At 49.6% G+C, this 26,963-nt stretch overlaps 1 protein-coding gene across 1 annotated transcript in view; it reads left to right on the top strand.

Moving 5' to 3' along the window:
* The first annotated feature begins 220 nt into the window (after positions 1–220).
* The window catches only part of LOC129380948 (uncharacterized), a 129,282-nt gene continuing 102,539 nt past the window's right edge, over positions 221–26,963 (top strand). Inside the window, exon 1 of the mRNA XM_072288257.1 lies at positions 221–257. Within this exon, the coding sequence (XP_072144358.1) occupies positions 221–257 (37 nt within the window). The remainder of the gene's footprint in view (positions 258–26,963) is intronic.

The following is a 26,963-nucleotide window of genomic DNA, read 5'->3' as shown; positions in this document are numbered from 1 at the left end:
GGACGCCGAAGAAGCGGAGGGGTCGGCCACGACGACGACGGTACCGCTGCCGACCACGACGTCTGACTACGACCGTTTCGTGCAAGCGGTCCGGGCTCAGGAGGCCGATGGCCGAAAAATGGTGGCCGAAGCACTCAAGAGGATCCTGCCTGTCATGATCCGCATGGGACACGAGTCCGGCATCTCGAGTGACTGCCAAATGGCCTATTTCAAGAACATGATGGGCGTCAAGGATCTCAAGGCATGGGCGCTAAAGAGTGAGTACGCGGCAAGTGTTCGGTTCTTCACGTGTGCCGCAAAGCATTAGTTATCTGTTTCTTACTTTTGCTCGTTCAGCCTTTCCTTCAGTACTCCGAGGCGATGTAGCTGTTCGTCACATTGGTTTTTGTCGTAAAGCCATGGCCGTCCATTTTATGCCTTAGGAAAACGTAAAGAAAAATAAACAGGCATTCTTACACTTTTCTTACGTATTTTCTGGTACGCGTAACTCGGGCAGAATTTCATGCGTGTTAAACACAGCCCGTACTTGCTTGGAAAAAGTGATGGAAAAAATGGCGCGAAAGCGAACTTGAGTTCCCAACAGATGCTAGCCGCCACACTTGTTGCAGCCATTTCTTTTTCGCGTCTGTGTTTGACGCTGGCCGCTTTTTTATGCAATGCTTGAAATAGTGAAACGTTTTTATTGGGCGTTCATTCTTCAGTAGCAAGTAAGCTTTTATTCCAGTCTGTCGCGCAACTTTTCCCTTTAAGATATTTGCGTTTAACATATACGCGCATGCAAAAATTAGAAACGTTAGGAATTATATATCTACACACCGTGGCACAGATTGCCTACATTAGAAGGGAAAAAAACGAAAAAAAATTGTTTTTCCAATCTGCTCACGCTTTTATAAATTTTTTCAATAACGAACACGAGTGAGAAGAGCATTAAAAGAGAGAATGAACAGCGAATACACGGCGAATGAAGCTTTCTTGTGCCATTAGTTTTGGACCTCTGCTTTTTTTTTGTTTTACTATTTATACATGTTGTTAATGTCAAGTAGGTTGGTTAGAATTTGTACATGGAGAGTGTAGGGGTGACCTTTCAGCTCAGTGATGAATGTTTTGAGTGTTCTCTTCAGATTGAGGTTACAAACAAGGACTGACGGGCACAGCTGCGTGTTCGTCGGTTCTTTTTGTTTTTCTCATTTTCCCACTTACCATAAGTAAAGCGTGGTTTAGTGAATGAAATACAGAATCCGGAACGCCAATATTGTGCATAATGGCGTTGGTCGGGCACATGTTCCTCGGTGCGATCACGCATAGCTTTCGCGATGGGTCATAGATGAACGGTAAGAGAAAAATGAAGAGGGGCTGAGTAAACTAGCTGATTCCCCGCAACTGAGATTCGCTTTACGTTATCTGTCAGCACAGTAATATGGATGGAATCGTGTGACTGCTACACTGATGCACAAATTTTATCTTAGAAGCGGTGATAAGTTTAGAGAGAAAGGAAAAAAGTAGGGACCTAAATGCCTACAGACCTAAGAAGAAAAAGAAAATGGTGAAAGTGGGGGGGGGGGGGGGAGGGGCAAGATTGACATAAACAATTTTAAATAAAGTTAACGTACTGCGGAAGCCTTTACCAACGTCCGAACACATGCGCGATACAGAAGGCGACTCCTTCTCTCTTCAAGTTGGTGCTATTGTTTTCATGCATGTCACAGGTCGAACGTAGCCCAACTTTAATATTAGTCTGACACATTTCCGTGGTAGAATGAATTGCTGCTATTCTCAATATGTGCTTTGTCGCAGCCGTATTTCTCTTTTTCTTTGTCTTCAAATTTATTTTCGCTATAATATATCGGCTCCTCAAGTAAGGAGAATTATATTACGAAAAACTTATACTAGTGAGACATAAATACGCCGTGATGAAACTAGTGGTTATTGCATCATACTGAGACATTCGCTCGTATACGCCAGATTCTTTAAACTGGTACTTTTCTTTTTGTTAGAACATTATGCTTTTTCTCGTTCTTTTTTCTTTTGTTCCCCTTTACGTCATGATAAGCAAGCCTTAGGTGTATACTACTCGTTTAATTGCAGCAGACACTAGAAAACATTAGAGCGGCAGTTAAATTGAGAAAAAAGAAAGTCGGATTCGGGGCCATGCGATTGGAGATAAGTATACTAAATACGTGAGCTGTGAACGTTTCGCAGTTGCGAAGAAGGCCCCAGTTTACGCAAAATAAAAAGTGACTGTGATCTGCTCTCGTAGTTCGCGCAATAATTTGTGTTGTTGATCTTTTGGCATACTGTGCAGAACATCAGCAAAACAACACATACCACTCAGGTTGACTTAGCAGATGCTTTATACGAATTATCGCTTTATCCGAAGTTCGTCATTCTTGCGACAGAGCTTTGTGAGTCACGGACTTGACTTTTCAAGACGTAAAGGCAACTTACTCCACCCGAACCAGGCGAAGAGTTGTGGAAGCATGGCAGATGCCATGGGTTCTGCACATACCTGCTTTTCCCACTGCAGGGTGTGAGAAACGCACATACGCGGCGACTGAAATAACCTTGTTTGGTAGCTGTGTGGCGTTTCTATGACGCATCTGCAGCACGCGCAGTCCCAAGTGCAGCAATATATTGCGGTGAGTACAGGCCTGTCCAAAGTTCTGCGATACTGCGTGGTTGTGTGAACGCGTGACTCAGGCATGGTACTGCCGTAGTCCACGCGAAAGCGTTTGGCTCTGGTGCAGAAAGTTTCTGTGATCTTAGCAGTGTAATGAGACGGTCGTACTAAACTGAATGTTTCTTGGAAACTTGATATTCTCCGCAAATTTGATCACAGTGGCGGGGAACAGTCTTTCCAGACCTTCGGCGTACGATAGGTACTGCATGCTGACCCCTGACCTTTAACTATAGGCAGTACTTTCACTTGTTTTTGTCTTAGTTTTCATTACTAAGCAAAAATATTGTCACTTCTCCAGTAACAATAAGAAAAAATATCGCCACGTATGCTTTTAGAGGTATTTGGCATATTTCCCCATCTACTTTATAACGAACCTTGCAGGCTGCACCGATGATTTCGGTATATAGGGGCGTTGCTGTATACGTACAGTTAAAAGCTTGTGATAGGAACATCGTTTTGCCTATGACAAATTGAGCCATTTAGACTGCATGACTAATTTGACAGCGAAGCAAGCTGCGAGCATATTTCGTTTCGCATAGTTTTCTGCATTTTTTCTCTATGTCGGTGTGACTGGGTGTGAACGGTGTTGCTGCATCTTGCGTTAAACGTGTGCACGGCCCCAATCCTCTGTAGCTTCTGGCGTACGCATCTGACGGCGGTGAATGACGGTCCGCATATTTTCGGCGTGGGTCAGGAACCCGCGAGCGTCGGGCAAGCGCATGCGTGCCTCGCCGTGTTTCCGGATCGGTTGGAGCACACCAAACGCGTGGTGCGCGAACGCGGGCGAGAGCCGAGTTTTCCGGACGGACTAGCGATAACCTGCAGCCCAGAAGAAAGGGCCGTCGTCGAGGTTGTCGGTCGCCGTTGGGGTCATGCGGATGCAGTGCCGCGTGAGCGCGCGGCGTCCGGACGTGCTCTGTTAATGAATGCCCTCGCATCGGCGCGGCCAAGTCGTGCGAGGAAGGAAAGAAGGAAGCAGCTATAGGCAAGACACACGCAGAGTCGAAATTTCAGCGCCGATGGTAGCGGCGGCTGCCAGGCGGGCTGCCAGTATCTTTCCTCACCGCCCCGACTGATCGCTATTCCCACAGTTCAGCAAAAACGCTCCTTCCGAGAACGCATTCTCCTCATCTTCGGAGGCTCGGCGCGGTCGCGTGGCATCCTCGCCCGAAATAGGGTCGCCGGCGCGCCACGTGGGTGCGGACGACGGTCTTGGCGCACTGAAAAAGAAGTGAGGACGAAGCGCAACGAGGAGAAAGGGCGCAGAACGGCGGCGCTTTTCCTTTTCCGTCGCCGTGCGCAGACCCTCGGGCGACGGAATTCCATTTAATCATGGCGGTCGGGGCCAGCCACTGTCCCCAATCGTCGAGGCACCATACACCTTGCCCGCACTACGTAAGCGAACGCAGCTCGTTATCGCGACCAGAGATCGGCTCCAGTCGAAATCGGGAAGACCCCGACAGTGCGGCGGCGGTGTCTTTTCCTTCAGCAGTAAACCGCGCCCCGCGGAGCGTGGCGGCGGCAGAGCTCAACCGGGCGCGCCTTTTCACTCGGGGCCGAACTCTGCTGAGCTTCAGTCGGCAGATTAGTCGATTCGCGCCATTGTCTTCGTTGCGTCACCTATAGCACTTGATTCGACATCCGCGTTGCGAAGGCTTGGGTGAACGTGAAGATTGTTCCTGATCTGCGTCCTGGTTATGCGCTGGTCACTTATATGAACAAAGCCTTCCACTGAGAAGGAAACATGGGGCGCTTGGTTACGCGCCAAAAATAATTTATGTGTCACGCAGGTATATGCGAGCATTGCCCTCATAATTCATGGAATTCGTATTAAGGACTTCTAAATCAATGGAATGCGCGGTCCCATTCGCGTTTTTTTTTTATGTGATCTTTCAGAAAAGAATAAAGCGATCTTAAAGGGACATGACAACCGATTTTTGAGGATCTAGGTTTTTATGGCGCAATGCAAAGCTCACCCTCGGTAGTGCTTACATCTGCGACGGTTACTTCCAAAAGCGCGTGGGTATTTAGTAAGCAGAATTTTTCTATTTGAGCAGCCTCTAGAAAAGTAAGAGCACGGCTGAGAAGTGAAAGGGATGTCTATAGCCCGCCTCGCAAGTTGTGAAAGCCGCCCATCGTTCTGCTTTCACAGGAGCGAGTGTAACTGTGGTTAACCACCTAACATTTTCACCTTTTCAACCACTTTTGAAAATAAAAAGTTGGTGCAATAAGTTGACGTTCTTGTAGAGACATTTCTTATATTTGTACCGCGTTTTCCCCCAAGTACACGCCTACGTCATGGCCGGCTGGCTGCCGTCGTCGTTGTTCTGTCGTTATAATCGGGTGCAACTCAAGTCTGCAGTGAAGCCCCGACCACGCATTCATAGCCGCCAGCCACTGTTCCTCCGCAAGGCTGCAAATAGTTCGTACTTCAAACTTTTCCTGTTATCTAAATAAGGCGGTAACCAGAAAAATAAAGTTATAAGCTCTTAATTTTATACGTTTTCACTCGTCTATTACAGGGGAACGGCGAAAGCCTTTGTTTACTGAACTGCAATAAAACGCTTGCTTCGCTGCAACTATTTACTGTCAAGTTTCACTTCAGTTGGCAGTGAAGTTTCACGAGTAAAACGGGCTCGGCAATGAAATGAACTGTACCGAGGACTTTTGAAGAGTGAAATGCTCGGACTCCATACACTTTGTCCATGTATGTTGCACACCTCATCGCTTCCGCCGATGAAAAGACTCTTCAAGAACAGCAGACGCTGCGGAGGTGTCAAGCTCGACGCCATATTGAAAACGTCGAATGACGACGACTTTGTTTGCTTCTGTGATTGGCTAGCGGAGTAACACAACGCCGCGCGGTCCGTGTTCCTTGGTTGCCAACTGCAGTTTTTTTTTTAAGTTGTTCCCTACTGTAGACGAGCCAAGCCAACTCATCGAAAACAAAGGCGAAGGCGGCGCCACTTTTCTGCTCGCTACAAACGAAGGCTTATCTGCACATTGTAACTCAGGAACAACTTATAATGATAAAAAGTATATATACCGCATTTCAATACTAATAAAAAGACCAGGAACCGCGGACAGTAGTAGAAGGTGCCATGGTGGACCTCTTATGCAGCTTCATATTTTTGCCGCGTGAGGCGCGGCCAAGGGTCATTTTTCGCGACATTTAGTGATGAATTGAAAATATAAATTCACGTTTAATGAGAAAAACATGGCTCGTTTTAGCCACTGCGATAGGGAATAATTCCATCAGCGGAGTCATCTCGATTCATGTTCCGAGCCGTTGTCGGTCCCATTAAATGAAAGAAAAAAAAATATAATAGAGCAAATATCCGGGCGCGCAATAGTAATCTGGGCCGATGCCGGATACGTAGTCCGCAGTTGCGTAGGCATTGACGGGCACGTGGGTGGGAGTAAGGCTGCAGATCATTAATATATATATATATATATATATATATATATATATATATATATATATATATATATATATATATATATATATATCCAGGCAGAATCAACCTTGGGTTGATGTCATTGTAAGCGATAGCTCGCGCATTACAACAAGAGACGCGCTGCAGATTTCAGTGACGAATGCGTCCCTCAACCACAAGGTGCACCTTGCGGAGAAAGCAAAACTTTTATTCAGCATTCGAAACGCGTTGAATCACAAGACACGACGTGCTTGACCTTCTAGGAAGGCGCCACTGCGACCCAGCACGGCGAGAGACGGGCCGCAAAATTCGGCGACGAACGCCTCTCGTAGCCTCTTCACCGTCACCTATAGAAGGTGCATGCGCGCGCTCACTTTTTATAATTGTCCCTATTCGACGCGCCTAACGCGCCAATCAAAGCGCTGGCTTGCATGAGGGAAACTTGCCAAGGTGCTCCATTGCGCGTTTTTAGGCATGCGTCCGTATTCCAGTGTTTAGAGCATCGGGCTTCCGTGCTGGTAGAACCGGTTTCGAAACCAACCATTGAAAATGTATTTTGTTCACAAGGGGACGTTTTATTTTATTCTTAACAGAATGTTTAAAAAAATTCACCCGTGGCATGTAGCCCAATTCCACTTCTTGAGCCAGATTGCTCAACGGCAGAAAATGTTTGCACTGAAAATTAAAATAAATATCCGACTAAATAACAAGATTTGGTTAATTAACTTCTAAACTATTACTTTACGCCACATAATGCGATTTACGGATTGTAACCGGTGACATTTAAAGTCACACCCACTTAGAACGAAGTCTGAAGAGAGCAACCAGTTCGATATATGCGCTCGCAAAGTTTGCGACGATGCACTGGTGTCCCAGTAAGTTTTGAGCTTCAATGCATAAAATGGCGTATTGTTAAAGAAAGTCAATGGGACAACAGCGCATGTTTACCTCACGTTTGACTCCGCCTATCTCAAAACTGGTGCTATTTTCACAATTCGTTCTTGGGTGTGCCGTGCGAAATAACTGGCTTCAATTTGTGTATTGCGACATGTACGCGCGCCAGGCGTAATTATTAAAAAATTATTAGTGAAATCTTCTTACCTGTCAATTACGCCTATTGATTTCCAGTGTAAGTAATGTCGGGCTCTTCGAGTAGTCTACCCGCCGTGGTTGCTTGGCGGCTACAGTGTTGCGCTGCTAAGGACGCATGGTCGCGGGATCAAATACCGGCCGCGGCGGCCACATTTCGATGGGGGCGAAATGCAAGAATGCCCATGTCCCGTGCATTGGGAGCACGTTAAAGAACCTGAGGTGGTCAAGATTAATCCGGAGTCCACACGTCGCGTGCCTCATAATCAGATCGTGGCACGTAAAACCCCAGAAATCTAATCTACCTTTGAGTGGTCTAGCTCAATAAGCAGATTTCTACTATATGCCAAAGACGAATAAAAAAAAATTCTGTTAATGTTAAAATAAAACACCTGGGATATTATATATATATATATATATATATATATATATATATATATATATGTGCGTGTGTGTGTGTGTGTGTGTGTGTGTGTGTGTGGAGAGAGAGAGATAGGGGCACGTGTCAAGGTCACCCTCAATGTCGCATAAATGGCCATACAGCAACATGCAAACCCCAAACTAGGGGTAAGAACCAAAGAAAGATATCGCTTTAATATCGCATTGTGTGCATTTGTACCTGTGTCGTGGGACTGAAGCGCATTCTCAAAGCCAATAATAAGCTTGCTGCCAGGCAAGGACGCACTCGTTATTCCCCGAAACGCGGCGCAGAACACCAACAGTTTCATGCGCGTTACCGCCGCGAAGCCAAACGGCACACAGCTTCTGTGAAGGGAGATTAACACGTGAGCAGTGCCTCGCGCAAAGCTGGAAATAAAATTGCGCGCATCATGTGTCTCCTTGTGTGACATTTTATTACCGTTGGATCTGCAGTCTCTCTCTCTCTCTCTCTCCCTTTTAGTTCAAACAGATTCACTAATAAACGTTTTACATGTTCATTTTAGGACACACGTAGAAAACTTTAAATTGAAGCCGAGCAGTTGTGAAAATCATGTCTGTGTGGCAGAAATACTGGGACTATACATCCCTTTCGAGATACTTGACCTTAAAATCTCCTATGAAATGCATCGCCGTTCCAGTTAAGTGTTTCCCAAAAGCCAACCTTGTTCTTCTGGACCAAGTAGAACGGAGTAGGAAAGCGTAAGGATAGAGCTTAAAGCCTCACACGTTACGGGCTATGGCGTTTTCGATGGCTACCACAGTGGTATACAGTATTCCAATCTAAGTTCTGAGATGCGCGTGCGTGCGGCTGTCGCTTTCGGAGCCGTCGATCTTGGCATGCGGTGAGAACGTTGCTGAAATGCTTGCGTTGAGATGAGCAGTTGAACGACTCGAACACACCCGCGTTTTATTTTTATCTCGAAGCATTCATTGCCTCATTCTTCGCCCTTTGCTGTAGGTAGGTTCCTGTCTCGCCTCACTTTAATAAAAACAACATAATGTGAGACCAATTTCGGAATCGAACATTTTACCGTCGAGCACAACTGGGTGCGCTAACCATTAGGCCACGATTGCTTTTTTTTTTCATTATTGTATTAGGTCACGATCTCACGCATGCTTCCTTCGTTACAAGTCCAGCCAGCTTTTTGAAACACTCGGCGCGCGCACCCCGGACAACGCTGTCTTCTCCTTCCCTCGATTGCTAGGAGGACGTGTTCGCCGCTGCGGGAAACGTTGCTGAGGACTTCTTCCTTGATTTGGAATAGCACATCTTGTGTGGACAGGCCTGCGCGGAAACCGAACATGGTGTCCGGCAGGTGTTTGTTATCTTCCAATTGTCTCTGTAGTCTCGTGTTTATAATTTTTTCGTACACCTTGCCGAGGCAGGACGTGAGCGATATGGGTCTGAGGTTTTCAATTGCCAATTTATTGCCCGGTTTAGGGATCATGATTATTCGTGTGTGTTTCCACATCGCCGGCACCGTACCTTGTTCCCAGTGTTGGTTGAGAAAGGCCGTGAGCGCGGAGATAGACTTGTCTCTCAAGTTTCTGATCATCAAATTCGTGATCTGGTCCGTGCCTGCCGCTGCGTTACGGGTGGTGGCTGCGATGACCGCTCTCAATTCGTTTTCGGTGATAGGTTCGTCCATTAGTGGGTTGGGTTGTCCTGTGTAGGGTGTTCTACATGGTTGTGTGGGAGTGGGATCTCCATAGCACTTGGTCTTGATGGCATCGATGAGGTCTTGTTGGCTGCCTGGGTAGGTGTGTAGTAACCGTTCCAGAGCCCCGTGTCCTTCTCCTTTGGTTTTGGTGGGGTCCAGGATGGCATTGAGGATGTGCCACGTCTTGGCCGTGTCCAGCGTGCCACCGAAGGAGTCACAGAATCTATACCAGTTCGCGGAGGCGAGTTGCATGGCATATTCTTCTGCTTCCGCTGTTATTTGTGCTATGTGCGTCTTCAGTTTCCTGTTATATTTCTGTTTTTTCCAGCGGCGGGTAAGGCCTCGTTTGGCATCCCACAGGTGTAGTAAGTGGGGATCCACCTCTGGGGTCTCTTCCGTTCTGGCGATTTCCTTTGTGTGGCGTCGTTTATGTCGACGGAGGTTGTCGCACCAGTCTTCCAGGTTCGTGATTGTGTCGCCGTCCTGTTCTTGGGCTTCCCTGATTTTTCGCCAGTCAGTGAGTTTAGCTGTGCCGACCTGCCTGCGTAGGTGTCCAGTCTGTAGTGTTATGTTTAGTATGTAGTGATCGCTGCCTAGATTTTCGAGTGTGTTGAGCCATTCGGCTCAACACATAAAGGAATCCTAGAAGGGCTGGCCAACACCAACTGCGGCGAGCGAACGTACAAGTATGTTCAGAGCTTCCTAAGCCACCACACGGCGGAGCTGAAGATGGGAGAGATCCAGACTCCAGTGTACCACCCTCCCAACAAGGGCACACCACAAGGTGCTGTCAACTTTCCCACGCTGTTCAACGTCGCCATGATCGGTCTCGCAAGCAAACTGCAGGTCGTAGCAGGTCTTCGGCACGCAATCTACGCAGACGATATAACACTCTGGACCACAACAGGGTCCCTCGTTGAAACAGAAGAACGGCTGCAAACTGCAGCAAATCTCATCCAAGAATACGTTAGCCAACGGGGACTACAATGCTCCCCCGAGAAATCTGAGCTCCTACGAGTCTGGCGAAGCCGGGGTAACCACACAGTCCCCACAGACCCAACCAGAAGACTCGAGGTACGCCTCAACGGGGGCCGCATACCAGAGAAGCCATTGCTGAGGGTGCTGGGCATGTGGCTGCAGTCCAACCAGCGGGCCACACACACCCTTACACTCCTAAAAACCAGTGTCAAGGCGATATCACGCATGATCTCCCGCGTAACATCCAAGAACAATGGCATGAAGGAAAGGGACACCCTACGACTGGTCAGTAGCCTGGTGGTGAGGAGAATCACATACAGTCTGCCTTACTACCACCTCACACAGTCCGAGACAAAGCAGGCCGACACACTTTTGAGGATGGCTTTGAAGACCGCTCTCCGCCTGCCGATGAGTACATCGACTGAAAAATTATTGGCGCTAGGGTTGCACAACACCCTCAGCGAACTGACAGAAGCCCATTACGTCTCGCAACAACAGAGACTTGCGCGGACTCGCACGGGCCGGCAGGTCCTACAAACCTTGGGGTTCCCAGCAATAACAACACGAACCCAAGAAACCTGCTTGATACCTCGTCACGTCCAGGACAGGTTTCACGTTGCCCCGATACCACGCAACATGGACCCTAACCTACACTCCGGCAGGAGGAGAGCAAGGGCCCATCACATGGAGAAAGCGTTCAGGTTCAATACCACGGCCCGTTTTACGGACGCCGCCATGTATGGGACAAACAACAAGGGCGCAGTTGCAGTGACATGCGACCACCGAGGCCACGTTACCTTCGCTGCATCGACCCGCCCCTGCACGATTACGGAAGCCGTAGAGCTGGCCATCGCGTTAGCCATCCGCGAGGGCCTACATGCAAACCAACCACTGACGATCCTCACGGATTCCCAGCAGGCCTGCCGCAACTTCCTACAGGGAAAAATTGGAAGACCTGCTGCACAAGTCCTAGCCGGAATACTCAAAGAGGACCCTGAGGACTTCACCACCCAAACCATCATCTGGATACCGGGCCACACTGGCATCACGGGCAACCTGCAGGCCGACAGAGCAGCTCGAGGATTCGTACATAACCGAGCACTCATCACGCCGGCTGCAGAAGACCTGGACCCTGTCGACCTCGAGTATTCAGACATCGTGAACTACCACAGAGGGCGTCGCTTGCGATATCCGCCACCCCATCGAAACCTGAAGGCAGAAGATGCCGCTGCCTGGCGTAGGCTCCAGACGCGCACTTACACGAACCTACACATATTACATCGGATACACCCCACAGCCTACAGGGACGAATGCCCATGGTGTGGGGCCACACCAACCCTATACCACATTACGTGGGAGTGCACACTACACAACATAGAACACCCAGACACGAACACCACGAGGGAGCAATGGGAGGCACTGCTGTCCATCTCGGCCCTCGACGACCAGCTCAAGCTGATACAGAGAGCTGAGAAGATGGCAAGAGCCAGCGGAGCCCTGGACTAAGGGCCCCGACCATTAGCGGTTTTTCTGATTATTGTTTTAATAAAGTTTATCTATCTATCTATCTTCTCCTTCTTCTCCTTCCCTCGTGAAAACTCGCGCTTTGAGACGACTGCACAATCTCCGGAACCGGCCCATTTTGTCCAATACTTTCCCCGTATACGTAGCAGCTTGCGCTACGTCGAAACTGTGCGACGTTGTACAAACTTCCGGATTGCCCAAGTTAATCAAGTGAATATTTCTTAAATTATGGGGTTTTACGTGCCAAAACCACTTTCTGATTATGAGGCACGCCGTGGTGGAGGACTCCGGGAATATTGACCACCTGGGGTTCTATAACGTTCACCTAAATCTAAGTACACGGGTGTTTTCGCACTTCGCCCCCATCGAAACGCGGCCGCCGTGGCCGGGATTCGATCCCGCGACCTCGTGCTCAGCAGCCCAACACCATAGCCACTGAGCAACCACGGCGGGTATTTAATATTTCTTCACCGTAATACAGATGGTGTCGTCGATTTAACATGGAACCGCCGGCGCACAAATCATGCCATTGGCGATATACGATCGTCTACAACGTGGTTGTCGTGCTGCTGTCGTCACATGTACGCTCGCGAATCGCACGCACTGCTAATCTACTTGCAGGAAAACGTTGGTTCATGTGGTATCGTTTTGCTGAACTCCAAGCAATGCTGGATAGTCTTCTACCTGCGAAACGCTTCGCAAAACAGATTTCCACAGTTCCACAAAACAGTTCCACAGTTCCACAAAACAGATTTCCATTTGCGTGTGGGTGTTTCAACCATAGACGGCCTTGTTGGAAGCAGACTGGAGCTTCCGCCGGCTAGCGATTGGTAAAGCGCGCTCCCGGCCAGCTGTTCAGTCATTATGGGACCTCGACGCTTCGAAACGGATGTCCCTCCCCTACCCGAGGGCGTCCATACCTAATAGTTGCTTTGGGACTCTATGGGAGCGGCCCATACCGTTATTTTAAATGAATTTTGTTGTGCCCAGAGGATTCAGCGAGATACAGCATGGCGCGGGCTCCTTCCCCAGGACATCTCACCCCTAAAGAAAGCGGAGTGTCGGGCCGGTGGACGCCTGTTCCCATTCGGATAACCGATGGATAACCGGCGGCAGCGTGGTTCTGAACTCACGTCCTCCCGCAGCAGAGGCGTGTGCACTTGCATGCGTGTGTTCCAACTTGCCGCCATGCTTGTGCGGGCGTTCTAGAGCTCGCTCACAGCTCACAACAATCCAACGGGAAATGTGACGACGTCCAGGGAGCTTTAGCGCGATGGAGAAGTCCGAGGTTTGGGTGCCCTAAGGCGCTCCTCCTAGTGAGCGCATCGAGACACCCTATCCGAGGTAACTGCACAGCGCCTGAAGTACTGCTTGCAAAGCGCGTGTTTAAGTGGTAACCTCAAGGGACGTATTTCTGGCACATGCTTTCGGCGCGGCGTCTCGCCGGGTCTGACGCTGCGCGCTTTCCGTGCTGTAATCAAGGTTGAAGAGAGTTCTTTGTGACTTGCGCGACTCACACGGAAAACCATTCAGCCCTGATTATAAGTATGGGCTCTGTGCGACGTGCAACAGATGCGGCCGAGGCCGTGCCGAAAATCTGCCGTAAGGCGTTCCATGTGGTTGCCATTTTTACCCTCAGCGCAGGGCACCCGACGCTCTCGTCCCCTTGTGCGCATCGCGGGGTGATTAAATAACGAGCCATAAACGTTCAGCTCAAACATGCCGAATCGGCGGAATAGAGTGACAACGAGTTGTACCACTTTATTTGCTGGAACAAGTCCACCCGCATTGGGTGGTTCTCGATGAGGTGTGCTGTGGGATGCGTGCAGGCGTGCACGAGCGAGGATGCGCAGCAAGCAGCCTCCTTTCCATCGCTCGCTGAGCGGCGGCTTCCTATCTCGGTACACGCATCGGGGGCTGCATGGGCGGAATCCGCTTCCTGGTGGCGGCGCACATTGCGTGACCCGCGTGGTTCTGCCCACTTTCTCCTCTCATGCAAAGGCTGCATGTGTAACGGCCGCGGGACGCAGTCGTCGTTCGTCCAGAGGGCCCGCGGCGTTCGCACAAGGTCCGTTCGAATGCGGCTTTGTTACGCCCATAACGCGGTTTCGATGACCCGTGAGATGACCCGTCAGGATTGGCGGAATTACATACAAAGGGGAGGGATTAGGTGAGGATCACTATTTATATTATGTCGAAGAGCTAATAAGTGAATATAAATAAACTATATTTAATGACGGTTAACCTTGTTTTTGCTTAACAGATAACGCGATTCTGTCCTCTTCCTAAATGCCATATATTGAAAGAGACATGGACAAATCCCTCAAGACAAAGTGACATGAGAAAGGCTTTTCTTTTTTACAACGAAGCTGTATATGAATAGCCGATTCGTCCGTCCGTCAGTCTGTCGCCTGCGCGCCGAAGACTGCTCCGGCGCAACCCTATGCGCATGCGCGAAAGAAAAAAAGAAGAGAGAGAGAGAGAGAGAGAGAGAGAGGCGCGCGATTTTGCTGCGCCAGTAGTGACGTCGTTGCTCACTGTCGCAGCCGAGCGCGCGCGCAGCAGTTTTTCTCCGGCTTCGATATGGGTAAGCCACGCGTCATACGTGCTCCTTAGGAAGAGGCCGCTTTCGATCAGCAACGCCGCGAGCAGAACCGGGAAGGAGCACATCTACGCCATGCCGATGCTGCAGTCCCGGCACAAGAACAGGCTCGTGCAGCCGAGCGCAAGCAGCAACTGCGTACCAAGGATCCGGCACCCTACCAAGCCGTCGTTTAATGAACTGTCGGGATTAACCCATTGATAAACACCGGGGCCGCAGGTTTCAGCTTCGCTGGTCAACCATCTGTACGGAGTGCTTGGGCGGTGATCTTTTTTTACATACCACACCGTTGATCGTATAATCAGGAGCTCAGGGCACCACAGGAGCTCCCGCCGCATCCTGAGAACTCCAGGCATTACGATCCTGGCCATTTAAAATCAAATCAAAACGAACAATTAAGAAAATAACTACAGGAAAGGAGCGTAGGAGCCACAAAATAGTGTAGAATGTGTCTATAGAGGCGAAGAGTGAGTGGGGCAATTCTGATCGCATCATAATTCCTGGCCACCAAAAGTATCTCACATGAGGAAGTCGACGACGCCTGCACGGAAAGAACATATAAATAAGTATCCTGTTCGCTCGTCATCGTCTCCTTCAGAACTTCTCAGCAAATTGTTGCTAAAGTACTGCGTTAGCGTGACGAACGCGAGGCATACCCTGACTGCTCGATGTAAGCTACCGGAGAGGACGCGTGCGCACCAGATAGGCGACCTCAGTTGACAAAGCTTCAGGCATGAACAGCAGTCGCTCATGCGAATCCGGCACTATAATAAAGCAACGGGTCAATAGTAAGTTCGGTGCTAGAGAGAGAGAAAAAGAAGAGGCAGAAACAGGAGAGAAAAACCGAACAAAAAATCAAAAGATGGCGGAGATGGAGTCCCTCCGTGTCGAATTGCCTCTATTCTCGGCAAACGTACTTGATCGGCCGGGCGTTTGACGCCATCGGCGGGAATCGAGATGGCAGCGCGATAGCACCGACGTCAGTCAGACCTCCGCCAAAGAGCCGGATTCAGTGCGGACGACTTCTCGCGTAAAGGTCTCCCGATTTCATCCAAAAGGCGGCGCGAGGCCAGCCGGCCGCTGGCGAGGTCGCGCGCGGCGGACGTGCTTGCGGGCGGGTGCACCTGTCACGGTCGAATTGCGCGTGGTACAGGAAGCGCCTAGGGGCAGCTACGTATACAGAATGTCAGGTCGGCAATTACGAACGTACTTTTTGCAATACAGGGAGAGGAGGTGAGCGAAATGCAGGTTACGCTCATAAAATTAAACGAGAGGGCGAAGCGCATTGGGCGAGAAGGGCGCACACTGCTGTTGCGTCTACTTCAAGTATGTCGTTTCAGTACGAACGTCTAGTCGCCTGCCCAGTAAGATGATCTATGCCGTTTAAAGTGAAGCTTTCTTTGCCTCTTCTCTCCCGCTTGCGATGGCTGGCCGGCTGCTGGCTGCTGTCTTGCAGATTTGACCATTTCAAGGTAGAGTGCAAACCAGCACCTTGTATATAGTTCAAATGGAGGCTACTGGGGCGGCAAGTGATCTAAGTAAGCGCCAGACGTGAGCTTCAACACAAAGACGCTTTGATCGTCACGTAGTCGTCATTCTGCTGTCGTCGTTTCGTCGCCTTCTTTATCTCGTCGTCATTCCATCGTATTCCTTCCTTTGTTGCCATGCCGTCGTCATCGTTACCTCGCCGTCACTCGGTCGTCATAATTGTGTAGTCATGCAGTTGTCGTCAAACCACCGTTGTCATGCCAAAGTCGTCATGCCTTCGCCATTATGTCGTCGTCGCTAGTCAATCGTCATTTCATCGCCTTCATTTCATCGTCGTTATTCCCTCGTTGCCAACCCATCGTCATCGCTTCTTTTGCGTCGTCATTCCCTTGTCGTTAGGCCGTCGTCATCGCGTCATCGTCATGCTTTCGTCACTATTCCGTCGTCGTCATTCTGTTGTCATTAAACTTCGTTGTCACGCTGTCGTCGTTCCGTCGTCGTCACTCTGGTGTCCTCGTTCCATGGTCGCCATGCCTTCATCACTGTGCCGTCGTCGTCATTTCGTCGTACTTATGCCATTGTCGTCAATATGTTGTCGTGATTGTGTTGTCGTCATGCCTGCGTCATTATGTCGTAATGGGTATGGCGACGTTGTCATGCAGTCATCGTCTATTTATCGTTGCTGTTCAATCGTCGTCATGCCTTTGTCATTATGCCATCGCTGTCAATCCATCGTCGTTATTCTATCGTCGTGATGCCTTCGTCATTATGCCGTCGTCGTCATTGCGTCGTTGTCACTCCGTTGTCATTATGCCGTCGACATGATGCCGCCGGAAACATGTAATCGTCACCATGTAGTCGACATCATGCTGTTGTCGTCAATCCGGCATCGTCACGCTGTCGTCGTCATTACGTTGTCGTCATGCCATTGTTGACATGCTTTCGCGGTCGGTCTTTCATCGTCATTGCTGTGTCGCCATATTGTTGTCGTCGTTACATCGTCGTCATGCGTGAGGTTCGCATGTTGGAGCACCGCAAGTTTACATTGAGTGGGCGTTTCCTGGCCGCGATATTGTAAAGAAAAAATAGGTTTCTTGGTTTTACGTGCCAAAGCCACGATATGATTATTAGGCACACCGTAGTGGTGGGCTCCGGATTAATTTAGATCCCCTGGGTCAAAACGCCCCCTGAGGCAAAAACGCCCGTGCACCGCGCGGGTGCGCGGTGCACGGACGTTTTTGCATTTAACCCGCGGTTTTGTAGCGATGTCTTGCGCTCGATTCTATGCTACTCTTATCATCCACCGTTCACGGCCGGCTCATTCCACTGATAACGCGGGCGGAGCGTCCCTCTAACCGCTGACGAAGTACGAAAAGCGCAATAAAGAATGCCACGTTTACATGAATGCGGCAATGGCGCATTGAATCGCATTTTCCGCACGTCACATACAGGTAAACGGCGGTAATGCCGGTAATGCGCTAGGAACTGAACGCAGCGCTGACGTTGCTTTGCATTGCGAACGGTAGCTGTAACGCTGGTAAGATGTTTTCTCAGCTAGGTACGTTCAAGGGCCCGACAGGTCTCGGATGAACAGAGAAATGCTTGAAATGCTAATGTACGTTTCGCTTTTTTAGTTTTTTTTTTAAACAAACGTTTCTGCCCAAACGTTCGTGACCATTTCCTGCGTTAATCGTGAAAGTTACCAGGAAAATCCAGAACTTTGGGCCCCATGCCACCAAACTCCCGATTGCTTTCCGGTTTCTCTCATTAAAAATAACACTCGATTATTACTCCCCGAATTCATAACAAATATGAAACCCGAAAGCGAGAGACACTATACGTAATCCATGGAGATTCACAGTGCGCATACAGGATGCCCAGATTATCATGCACCGAGTTTTAAAAAAAGCACAGTTCATTCTACACGAATAACACCAAGAGCATGTTGTTTAGAGCCCTTCTCAGCAACCGCCAGTAAATTTTTGTAGTCCCTGATATCCAAATATACATTTAAAAATAACTTTTTAAATGGTATTCTAGTAGTCAAGATGTCAATTATGCGGTTGCACAGGATCGTCAAAGAAACGTCAAAATTAGATGTTTCCAGGAACGTACACATCGCGCATGCTTTTTTCGGCAAACCGAGAAATCACGCGAAATTTGAAAAATATCAATGGAGCGCACCCGTGCACGCGCTTGGGATAGCAGTGCTATCACTTGGTATTGGCGATCATGCGCGTTGAAGAACATCCAGTCTGCTGCAACGGCTGTTATAAAACGCTTTTCTTTAAAGGAAAATCGTGTACGCTACTAAAAAACGAACTTATACATGGTTGTAAAACAACACTGCTATATGTACTATATTTATGTGTAAAAAAAAAAGAAAGAATGCAAGTGAGGTCTACGTCTATTTCTCCGGTCTGTGCCGGGAGTTTCAGCGACGACTGTCTCTAACTATTCAAAATAGGGAATTCGAGGCACGATAATACTTCTTATGCGGAGAAGATTCGCAAAAAGGACCGTCATAATAAAACTGCCGGCTAGATTCTTTAGCAGCAAAATTAAGTAAAATTCACTACTGAGCCATTTAATTAAGAACATTAGGCCACCAATGCCAGTTGGACGTTTATAGCTAATGATGAGCTCATAAGAAGTCGGCTTATAAAATTGATCAAAACATTTAAAGCAGTCTGGCCCGAAAGACAGCAAAAGCCGCAGGAGCTCTGGACTGAGGGCGCCTTCCCGCACAAGCAGAAAGACACCTGCTTGACCTTTTTTCAATAAATGTTTTTCCTTCTCCTCCTCCTCTGGGCCGAAGATATTTCAATGCAAAACAGAAATCGAGTCCGTCAAGAGCGCGCGTAACCACGCCTTAAGATTACGTCACATGGGAAAAGCCACGACACGCAACAAAAGCAAGAAAAAGCATGCGGCGTGTAGACGCCATTGGATTTAAAAACAGACCCTCGATGCAAAGACACGTGAATGCACTGTCAACTACCAATGACGTGAAGGCATGGTTACGAGCGCTTCTGACGAGCTCAGTTTCGGCCAGAAACGTGCATTGACGGCATAACGTTAATGACGAAAAAGTTCATTATTGGATCTTACCTAATTAAATTGCTTAAAGAATCCATCTGGGAGTTTTCTTCTGTCTGCCCTTGTTGCGAATATTGTCCATCGAAAAGTATTATTGCGTCTCGAATCCCCTATATTTAATAATCGGAGACAGTCGTCGCTGAAACACCCGGTGCACAGTAGCTTTCATAAATTTCCCCCTTAATAAACTTGCTTGGTTCACTACGTCACTGATACTGAACAATTGTTGCTTGGCGATAAGAGAAGCTCATGTTGATCGTGCTTTATATATATATATATATATACATAATTTTTCCTGTGTTGTCCTTGGTGTCCTTGTTACGTTCTGATGATATATGTATATATCATCAGAACCCAACAATGACACCAAGGACAACACAGGGGAAATTGTACTTATTAATTGAAATAAGGAAATTACAAATTAATGGAATTGAAAGTGGATAGAAACAAGTTGCCACAGGTGGGGAACGATCCCACGTCTTCGCATTACGCGTGCGATGCTCTACTAATTTAGCTACCGCGGCGCCGTCTTCCCATAAAATTTCTGGGGTATTTATGTGTTGCTACTAGAACTGACCCTGGGAGTGTCAGCCAGCGCCACCTCTCACAAACCTTGGCGGCGGATGTGGAACATCCTGACTGCCGCAGGCGTCACGAGTATATACGTGATCTTTTTGGGTAAAGGCAACTGGTCAATAAACCCACACGTGCTACCTGAAGGCATCAATGTTGCCGGATGCGAGACCCTATAGTATATATATATATATATATATATATATATATATATATATATATATAATGAAAGGGGGTTTATTGCAGCTCTTATGCGGGATCGCAAGTGGCTCTTGATCGCGAGTCCTAGCTGTTTGCATCAGCAGCCCGAGCTCGGGTCTCGCGCCGCAGCGGTGGCAGTCCGCACAGCGCCACATGCATGTTACCCACTACAATTGCCCCCGCGGTGAAGAGGAGCCATCCTGGCGACCTAAGGTGATGACACGATAAGGGGGTCGTGGTACGGCTTCAGGCGGCTGATGTGAACCGTCTCGCGGCCACGGCGGCGTTTGTCCGAAGATGGCGCCACCGGTTCGACCACATAATTCACCGGCGATGTACACGCGACGATCCGGTACGGACCCTGATATTTCGGAGCAAGCTTTGGGCTAAGGCCTGGAGATTGGAAGGGCAGCTGAAGCCAGACGTGAGAGTCCACGGCGAAGGACTGTGTGGGCTGCCCGTTGTCGTGGCGATCTTTGTGGATTCTTTCAAACTTTCAAACTTTATTTCGCATTTTCCTTTACACAGAAAAAGAAAATGCAAGGGCAGGAACAAAAAGCTGCACAATCGCAGCTTGACGAGGTTCCTGTCCCCTGTCTTTGACAAACAGTTGCAGAATATTCACAAAGAAAATCAGTTACATATGTGCAAAAACAATTTCATATTGTGCAGATATGATATTCACAGCAGAACATTTATGACATCTGTATACATATATTCGCATGCGCATCTACACCAACCCAGCATCTATACATATTTGCATCTGTACATGTAGGCATACACCTGTATACAGAAAAAAGTGGAGGAAAAAAAAAGAAGACCATGCACAAATGACAAGGAACACCTGAACAAAAACGCTTTAAAATACCAAAAATTCAACTCAATGTAACGGCAATGTTAAAAAAAAAATACGGAACGATGGAAAAGCGAGGTTTGGAACATGCTAAAACATAAAATGAATAAAAAAAGAAAAAAGAAGGTGGCTTCCTTGGGTATCCGACGTGAACGAGCGAGCCAGTTGGCGGCACTCTTCAGCATGGCGAGCAACTTCGGAAAGAGGGGTGAATTCAGAGGCATCCGGATGATATGGTAGCATGGTGTCGAGGGTAGTGGATGGTTCACGTCCATAAAGAAGGAAAAATGGGGAGAAGCCTGTGGTAGCCTGAACGGCGGTGTTATACGCGTACGTCACAAAAGGGAGGACATCGTCCCAATTGGAATGATCAGACGCAACATACATGGTGAGCATGTCACCAAGAGTGCGGTTGAACCGTTCCGTTAGACCGTTAGTCTGTGGGTGATACGCCCTAGTGGTGCGGTGAATAGTGCGGCAAGCGGCGAGTAGCTCATAAATAACTTCGGACAAGAAGACACGGCCTCGATCGCTGAGCAGTTCTCGCGGTGCGCCATGCCGTAAGATGAAATGCCGTAACATGAATGCGGCGACGTCGCGAGCAGCAGCCGAAGCAAGTGCAGCAGTTTCGGCATATCTTGTGAGGTGGTCTACTGCGACAATTATCCAACGATTTCCTTTAGCAGTGGATGGAAGAGGCCCATAAAGGTCAATGCCAATCCGATCAAAAGGACGTGCAGGACACGGTAAAGGTTGCAGAGGGCCTGTCGTATGAGGAGATGTCTTGCGTCGCTGACAGGCTACACACGACCGAATGTATTTGCGGACATAAGAATACATGCCGCGCCAGTAGTAGCGCTGGCGGAGCCGCTCGTAAGTTTTCAGGACGCCAGCATGAGCTTGTTGTGGGTCGGCGTGGAAATACGTGCATATGTCGGAGCGCAAATGGCGAGGGATGACTAGCAGCCATTTGCGACCGTCCGGCTGATAGTTTCGGCGGTACAAGATGGCGTCCCGTAGCACGAAATGGGTGGCTTGGCGACGAAGGGCTCGAGGGCATGTAGCCGTCGAAGAACTGTGAAGAATGTCAATGAGAGACACAATCCACGGATCTTTCCTCTGTTCAGACGGCATGTCGGTAACAGCAAGCGTAGCAACCGGGCACTCTATGGGTGAGGGTGGCGTTTCGTCGGATCGCATGGGCGATCGGGAGAGTGCATCGGCGTCAGAATGTTGGCGCCCGGATCGATAGATGACGCGAATGTCAAATTCTTGGAGCCGAAGAGCCCAACGTCCAAGATGGCCTGACGGGTCTTTCAGTGACGCAAGCCAGCAGAGCGCGTGGTGGTCTGTCACAACATCGAACGGATGGCCATACAAGTAAGGGCGAAATTTGTTTAACGCCCAAACTATAGCCAAACATTCTTTTTCTGTGACGGAATAATTGGTTTCTGCCTTCGTGAGGGCACGACTCGCATATGCAACCACATATTCCGGAAAGCCAGGCTTGCGTTGCGCAAGGACGGCTCCAAGACCAACGCCACTGGCGTCCGTATGAACTTCGGTCGGTGCAGTCGGGTCATAGTGGCGTAGAACAGGCGGTGAGGTAAGCAGACGACGCAAAGTGGTGAAGGCATGGTCACATGCCGGAGTCCAATGGCGAAGGTCACCGGGGCCAGCCAGGAGCTTCGTCAGGGGAGCGATGATGCAGGCAAAATTGCGCACAAAGCGTCGAAAATAAGAGCAAAGGCCGATAAAACTTCGGAGCTCTTTCAGTGTAGTCGGCCGCGGAAATTCGGCGACAGCGCGAAGTTTGTCAGGGTCGGGAAGGACGCCGTCTTTGGAAACGACATGGCCAAGTATGGTCAGCTGGCGGGCGCCGAAGCGGCACTTTTTCAAGTTAAGTTGAAGGCCGGCGGTGGCAAGGCAAATAAGGACTTCGCGTAGACGAGAGAGGTGAGTGGTGAAATCAGGGGAGAAAACTACCACGTCGTCTAAATAACACAGGCACGTCTTCCATTTGAGGCCTCGCAGAATATTGTCCATCATTCTTTCGAATGTCGCGGGCGCATTGCAGAGGCCGAATGGCATTACTGTAAACTCATACAGGCCATCAGGCGTAATGAAAGCTGTTTTCGAGCGGTCGGATTCATCCACTGGCACTTGCCAATAGCCCGATCGCAAGTCCAAAGAAGAAAAGAATTAAGCACCATGTAGACAATCCAGGGCGTCATCTATGCGCGGTAGAGGATAGACATCTTTTCGTGTAATCTTGTTGAGGCGTCGATAGTCCACACAGAAACGAATCGAGCCATCTTTTTTCTTAATGAGTACTACGGGCGATGACCAAGGGCTGCAGGATGGCTTGATAACACCACGGTCAAGCATGTCAACTTGCTCGGCGATGACACGACGCTCGGTGGATGACACGCGGTACGGACGCTGGCGTAATGGTGCGTGATGTCCCGTATCAATGTGGTGAGAGACGGTACTTGTGCGGCCTAATGATGCTTGGTTCCAATCAAAAGAGGCGTGAAAATCATTTAAAAGAGTAATTAGTCGCTCACGTTGTGTCGGCTCGAGGTCATCCGCAATGGAGCGACAAAAAACATCCGGTGGTACTCGGTTAGATGGCACATGGGGTGTCAGTGCTGCTACGTTGGCAGTATCTACGTTGTCGGCCATAGGGAAATGCACAATAGCGTCAGCGTCGACAGACTCGACGGCACCAATAGTCTCGCCACAGTGCAAAGCCAAAGTGTATGAATTTGGGTTTGAAATCAGTATTTCTGCAGCACCATGGTGAACCGTGAGGAGGGCGAAAGGCAACAATATAGGTTGGCGGCGAATGAAGACGGCAGCGGGTGTAAACATGACCGTCACTTCGGCAAGCGATGCACATGAAAGAGGGACAAATACAGCACTGCGAGGAGGAAGGTCAGTATCCGAAGCTACACAGATCCTGCTAAGGTCCTGAACTTGAAAGTCGTGACATGGCAAATCGCACAGAACGGAGAACTGAACCTCAGCACGTGCACAGTCAATGACGGCATGATGGCGCGACAGAAAATCCCAACCGAGAATGACATCGTGGGAGCAACAAGTTAGCACAAAGAAATCAATCGAATACAATACGTCTCGAATCAGCACCCTGGCAGTGCACATAGCGACTGGCTGAACTTGTTGTGCACTGGCTGTTCTAAGCAATGGAACCGAAAGCTTCATGGTCACTTCCCGCAATGCACGACAAAGCTTCTCACTAATCACGGATACAGCAGCACCTGTATCGACGAGCGCAAGGCGTTTGATGCCATCAACGGACACTTCAATAACGTTAGCGGGGAAAAAACGAGGACTTTGATGTTCCGACGATGACGCAGTTCGTGCCTCAGGAACTGCGGAAATCAGTTTTCCGCCTCAGTAGTACTGGCACTGGGTCTACGACGCATGGGTGAGAGTGAGCGCCGACGAGGGGAAGGCGAGCGACGAGTGCCGTAGAGCTGTGACTGCGGTGCCGGTATGTCATCAGCAGCGTAGACTTCCGGTGGTGGTCGCTGAGGCATACGGAAAGGTCGGAAGTCGGAGCTGGGTCGTCGCGGGGTGCCCACGAAGGCCGGCAAGCGCCGGCGGCAGAAGCGCACAACATGACCCGGGGTACCGCAGGCATAGCATATTGGGCGGTTGTCAGCAGTGCGCCAAGGATTTGTCCCCCGCTGCTGTGCACTGAAAAAGGGATCCACCGGCTTGCGAGGCGAAGGCGGAGGAGAGAACACCGGCGGGCGAGGCGCTGAAGGCGGAGGAGAGAATCCCTGTAGACGAGGCGCCCGTGCAACGGCTTCAGCATACGTCAGAGGCGCGGCCACGGGAGCCGGCTGACACGGAGGTGGAAGAGCTTCGGTCACTTGCTCTTGAATTATCTGTCGGAGCGCTGGAGCCAAACATTGAGAAGGCTTCTCCGTGGTCGGCAAAATCGAGAGCTATCGTGCGACCTCCTCGCGCACGAATTCTTTTATTTGCGTCAGCAAAGTTGTGTGGTTGTCGCCAATAATTAATGCGGCTAACGAATCTTCCGTAGGCGGTGGGCGCCGAGCTAAGATGCGTTGTTTCCGTAGCTCGTCAAAACTTTGGCACAAATTGATAACTTCGGCCATGGTACGCGGATCCTTCGCTAACAACATCTGAAAGGCGTCCTCATCAATGCCTTTCATAATGTGTTTTATCTTGTCCTGTTCTGACATTGACGGATTCACGCGCTTACACAGGTCAATGACATCTTCGATGTAACTTGTGAAAGTTTCACCGTGATGTTGCGCACGCCCCCGTAAGCGTTGTTCTGCGCGAAGCTTGCGCACAGCGGGGCGCCCGAACACTTCTGCGAAACTTGTTTTGAATGTGCTCCATGTTGCGAAATCGTGTTCGTGGTTTCGGAACCAGAGGTTCGCGACGCCGGTTAAGTAAAACAGCACGTTGTGCAACTTGGTGACGTCGTCCCACTTGTTATGCTGGCTCACCCGTTCATAAGAAGACAACCAATCCTCCACGTCATGATCATCGGTGCCGCTAAAGATGGCAGGATCACGCTGGCGCAACACACCGGAAACGATGACCGCCGGAGGCTGTGGTGCATCTTCCTGGGTGGTTTCGTCAGGCATGGTCGTAGCAGTCGGTAGCGTCCGGCTTCGGAGTTCCAGTTTCCGAGGTCTACCCCGCAGCTCCACCAAATGAAAGGGGGTTTATTGCAGCTCTTATGCGGGATCGCAAGTGGCTCTTGATCGCGAGTCCTAGCTGTTCGCATCAACAGCCCGAGCTCGGGTCTCGCGCCGCAGCGGTGGCAGTCCGCACAGCGCCACATGCATGTTACCCACTACAATATATATATATATATATATAAACTTTCGTTAAGGCTCGTGGCCCGAAAGAACGTCAGAAGCGATTTTGTGGCGCGTAACGCACAGGTGGTGCTTTGACATGGGCCGAAAGTGTGCCGTAGTGACAAGCTCGAGTGCCGTTGAAGGTGCAGTGCTGCCGTCAAAGACTCTCTCTGACGCGTAGCGGCAGCGGTCGCACAGAGTATGTTGCAGGTCTTCAGGGAAGTTACATTCAGAGCACATTGGCGAGTCCGTTAGTTGAATCTTAAACCTGAAGTAATTTGTGTAGGCCACGTTGAGCCTTATGCAGTGAAAGCATGCTTGGTCTTGTCTATTGAGGCCTCCCGTCAGGTAAAAGTGGCACGATGGATCTATTTTGTATAGTCGTCCGTGCTGGTAGCTGGTATCTGCCCAGAGTGATCGCTGGAGACTCCAAGCGTGTGCAGATACCAATGTCGCCCCGTCTTTCCTCGAGAAAGGTATCTGGACCATTTCTCTCGAAGTGTCGCGTCCAGCTTTGTCAGCATGGTCAGCCTGGACGTTGGCTTGTATTCCGCAGTGGGCTGGTAACCACTGCAGCGCAGCGCTGTGATATAGTTCGCAGGCTTTATTGCATAGGCGTCTGATGTCCATTACGAGTTGTTCCTGCGTGCGTGGTGACTTCAGGGACTGCAGGGCCGCTCTTGAGCCGGTGAAGATGGCCCAAGACTCGTCTGTCTGGTCGATGATGTACATCAAAGCGGCCCGCAGTGCGGCTAGTTCAGTGGCTGTATAGTTGAAGTGCAGTGACTGAGAGTGGCAAATATGGAAACACTCGCAGACGGAATAAACACACCAATGGCAGATGATGTAGGCGCAACGGAGTAACGAAAGTGACAATCGACCGCGAAGGAATATTGAACGGTGGTTCCGGCGGCATAGATGCGCTTTGATAATTTAGCGGGAGCAAGCTCCGCATCACAGGACTGCCGCCTGAAGCGAGCGGATGACCTGGCACTCTGGCGGCAAAGCGCATGTGTACTCCAAGAAACTCCTGCTGCAGAAGCACTGGAACCGATAGGCGTCTGCTTTCTGCAAGGGTTCCTACACTTTATGTGTTTTTCGGTAGGGTGAGGCACACCCTCAGCACTTTTGCTTGCGCACCAGTGAGCGCTTTTATGTTGGTTTGGGGAATGTCCTGTAGCACAGGAAGGCTCTACCGTAGGAGACTTTCACAGATAGCCGAATACATGCGTAGCAGAGAAGTTACGGAGCAGACCCCAGTGTTGCTTGATAGCATACGGAAGATACTCGTGTATGACCCAATTTTTTCTTTTAGTATTCGAATATGGATTGCCCGCGTCATTATTCTGTCGATTGTCACGCCCAATAACTTGTGACCTGACACATACCGAATGGGAGAATGTGCAACCTTTAACGTGTAGCGCGAGACATCCCGCCTAGTGAAAGCAATGGCGGCATACTCTTCTGGT

Source organism: Dermacentor andersoni, chromosome 1, assembly GCF_023375885.2.
Source record: "Dermacentor andersoni chromosome 1, qqDerAnde1_hic_scaffold, whole genome shotgun sequence".
Classification (NCBI taxonomy): Eukaryota; Metazoa; Arthropoda; class Arachnida; order Ixodida; family Ixodidae; genus Dermacentor; species Dermacentor andersoni.
Note: the sequence above shows the minus strand (reverse complement) of the source record. Positions and strands in the feature narration are given on the sequence as shown.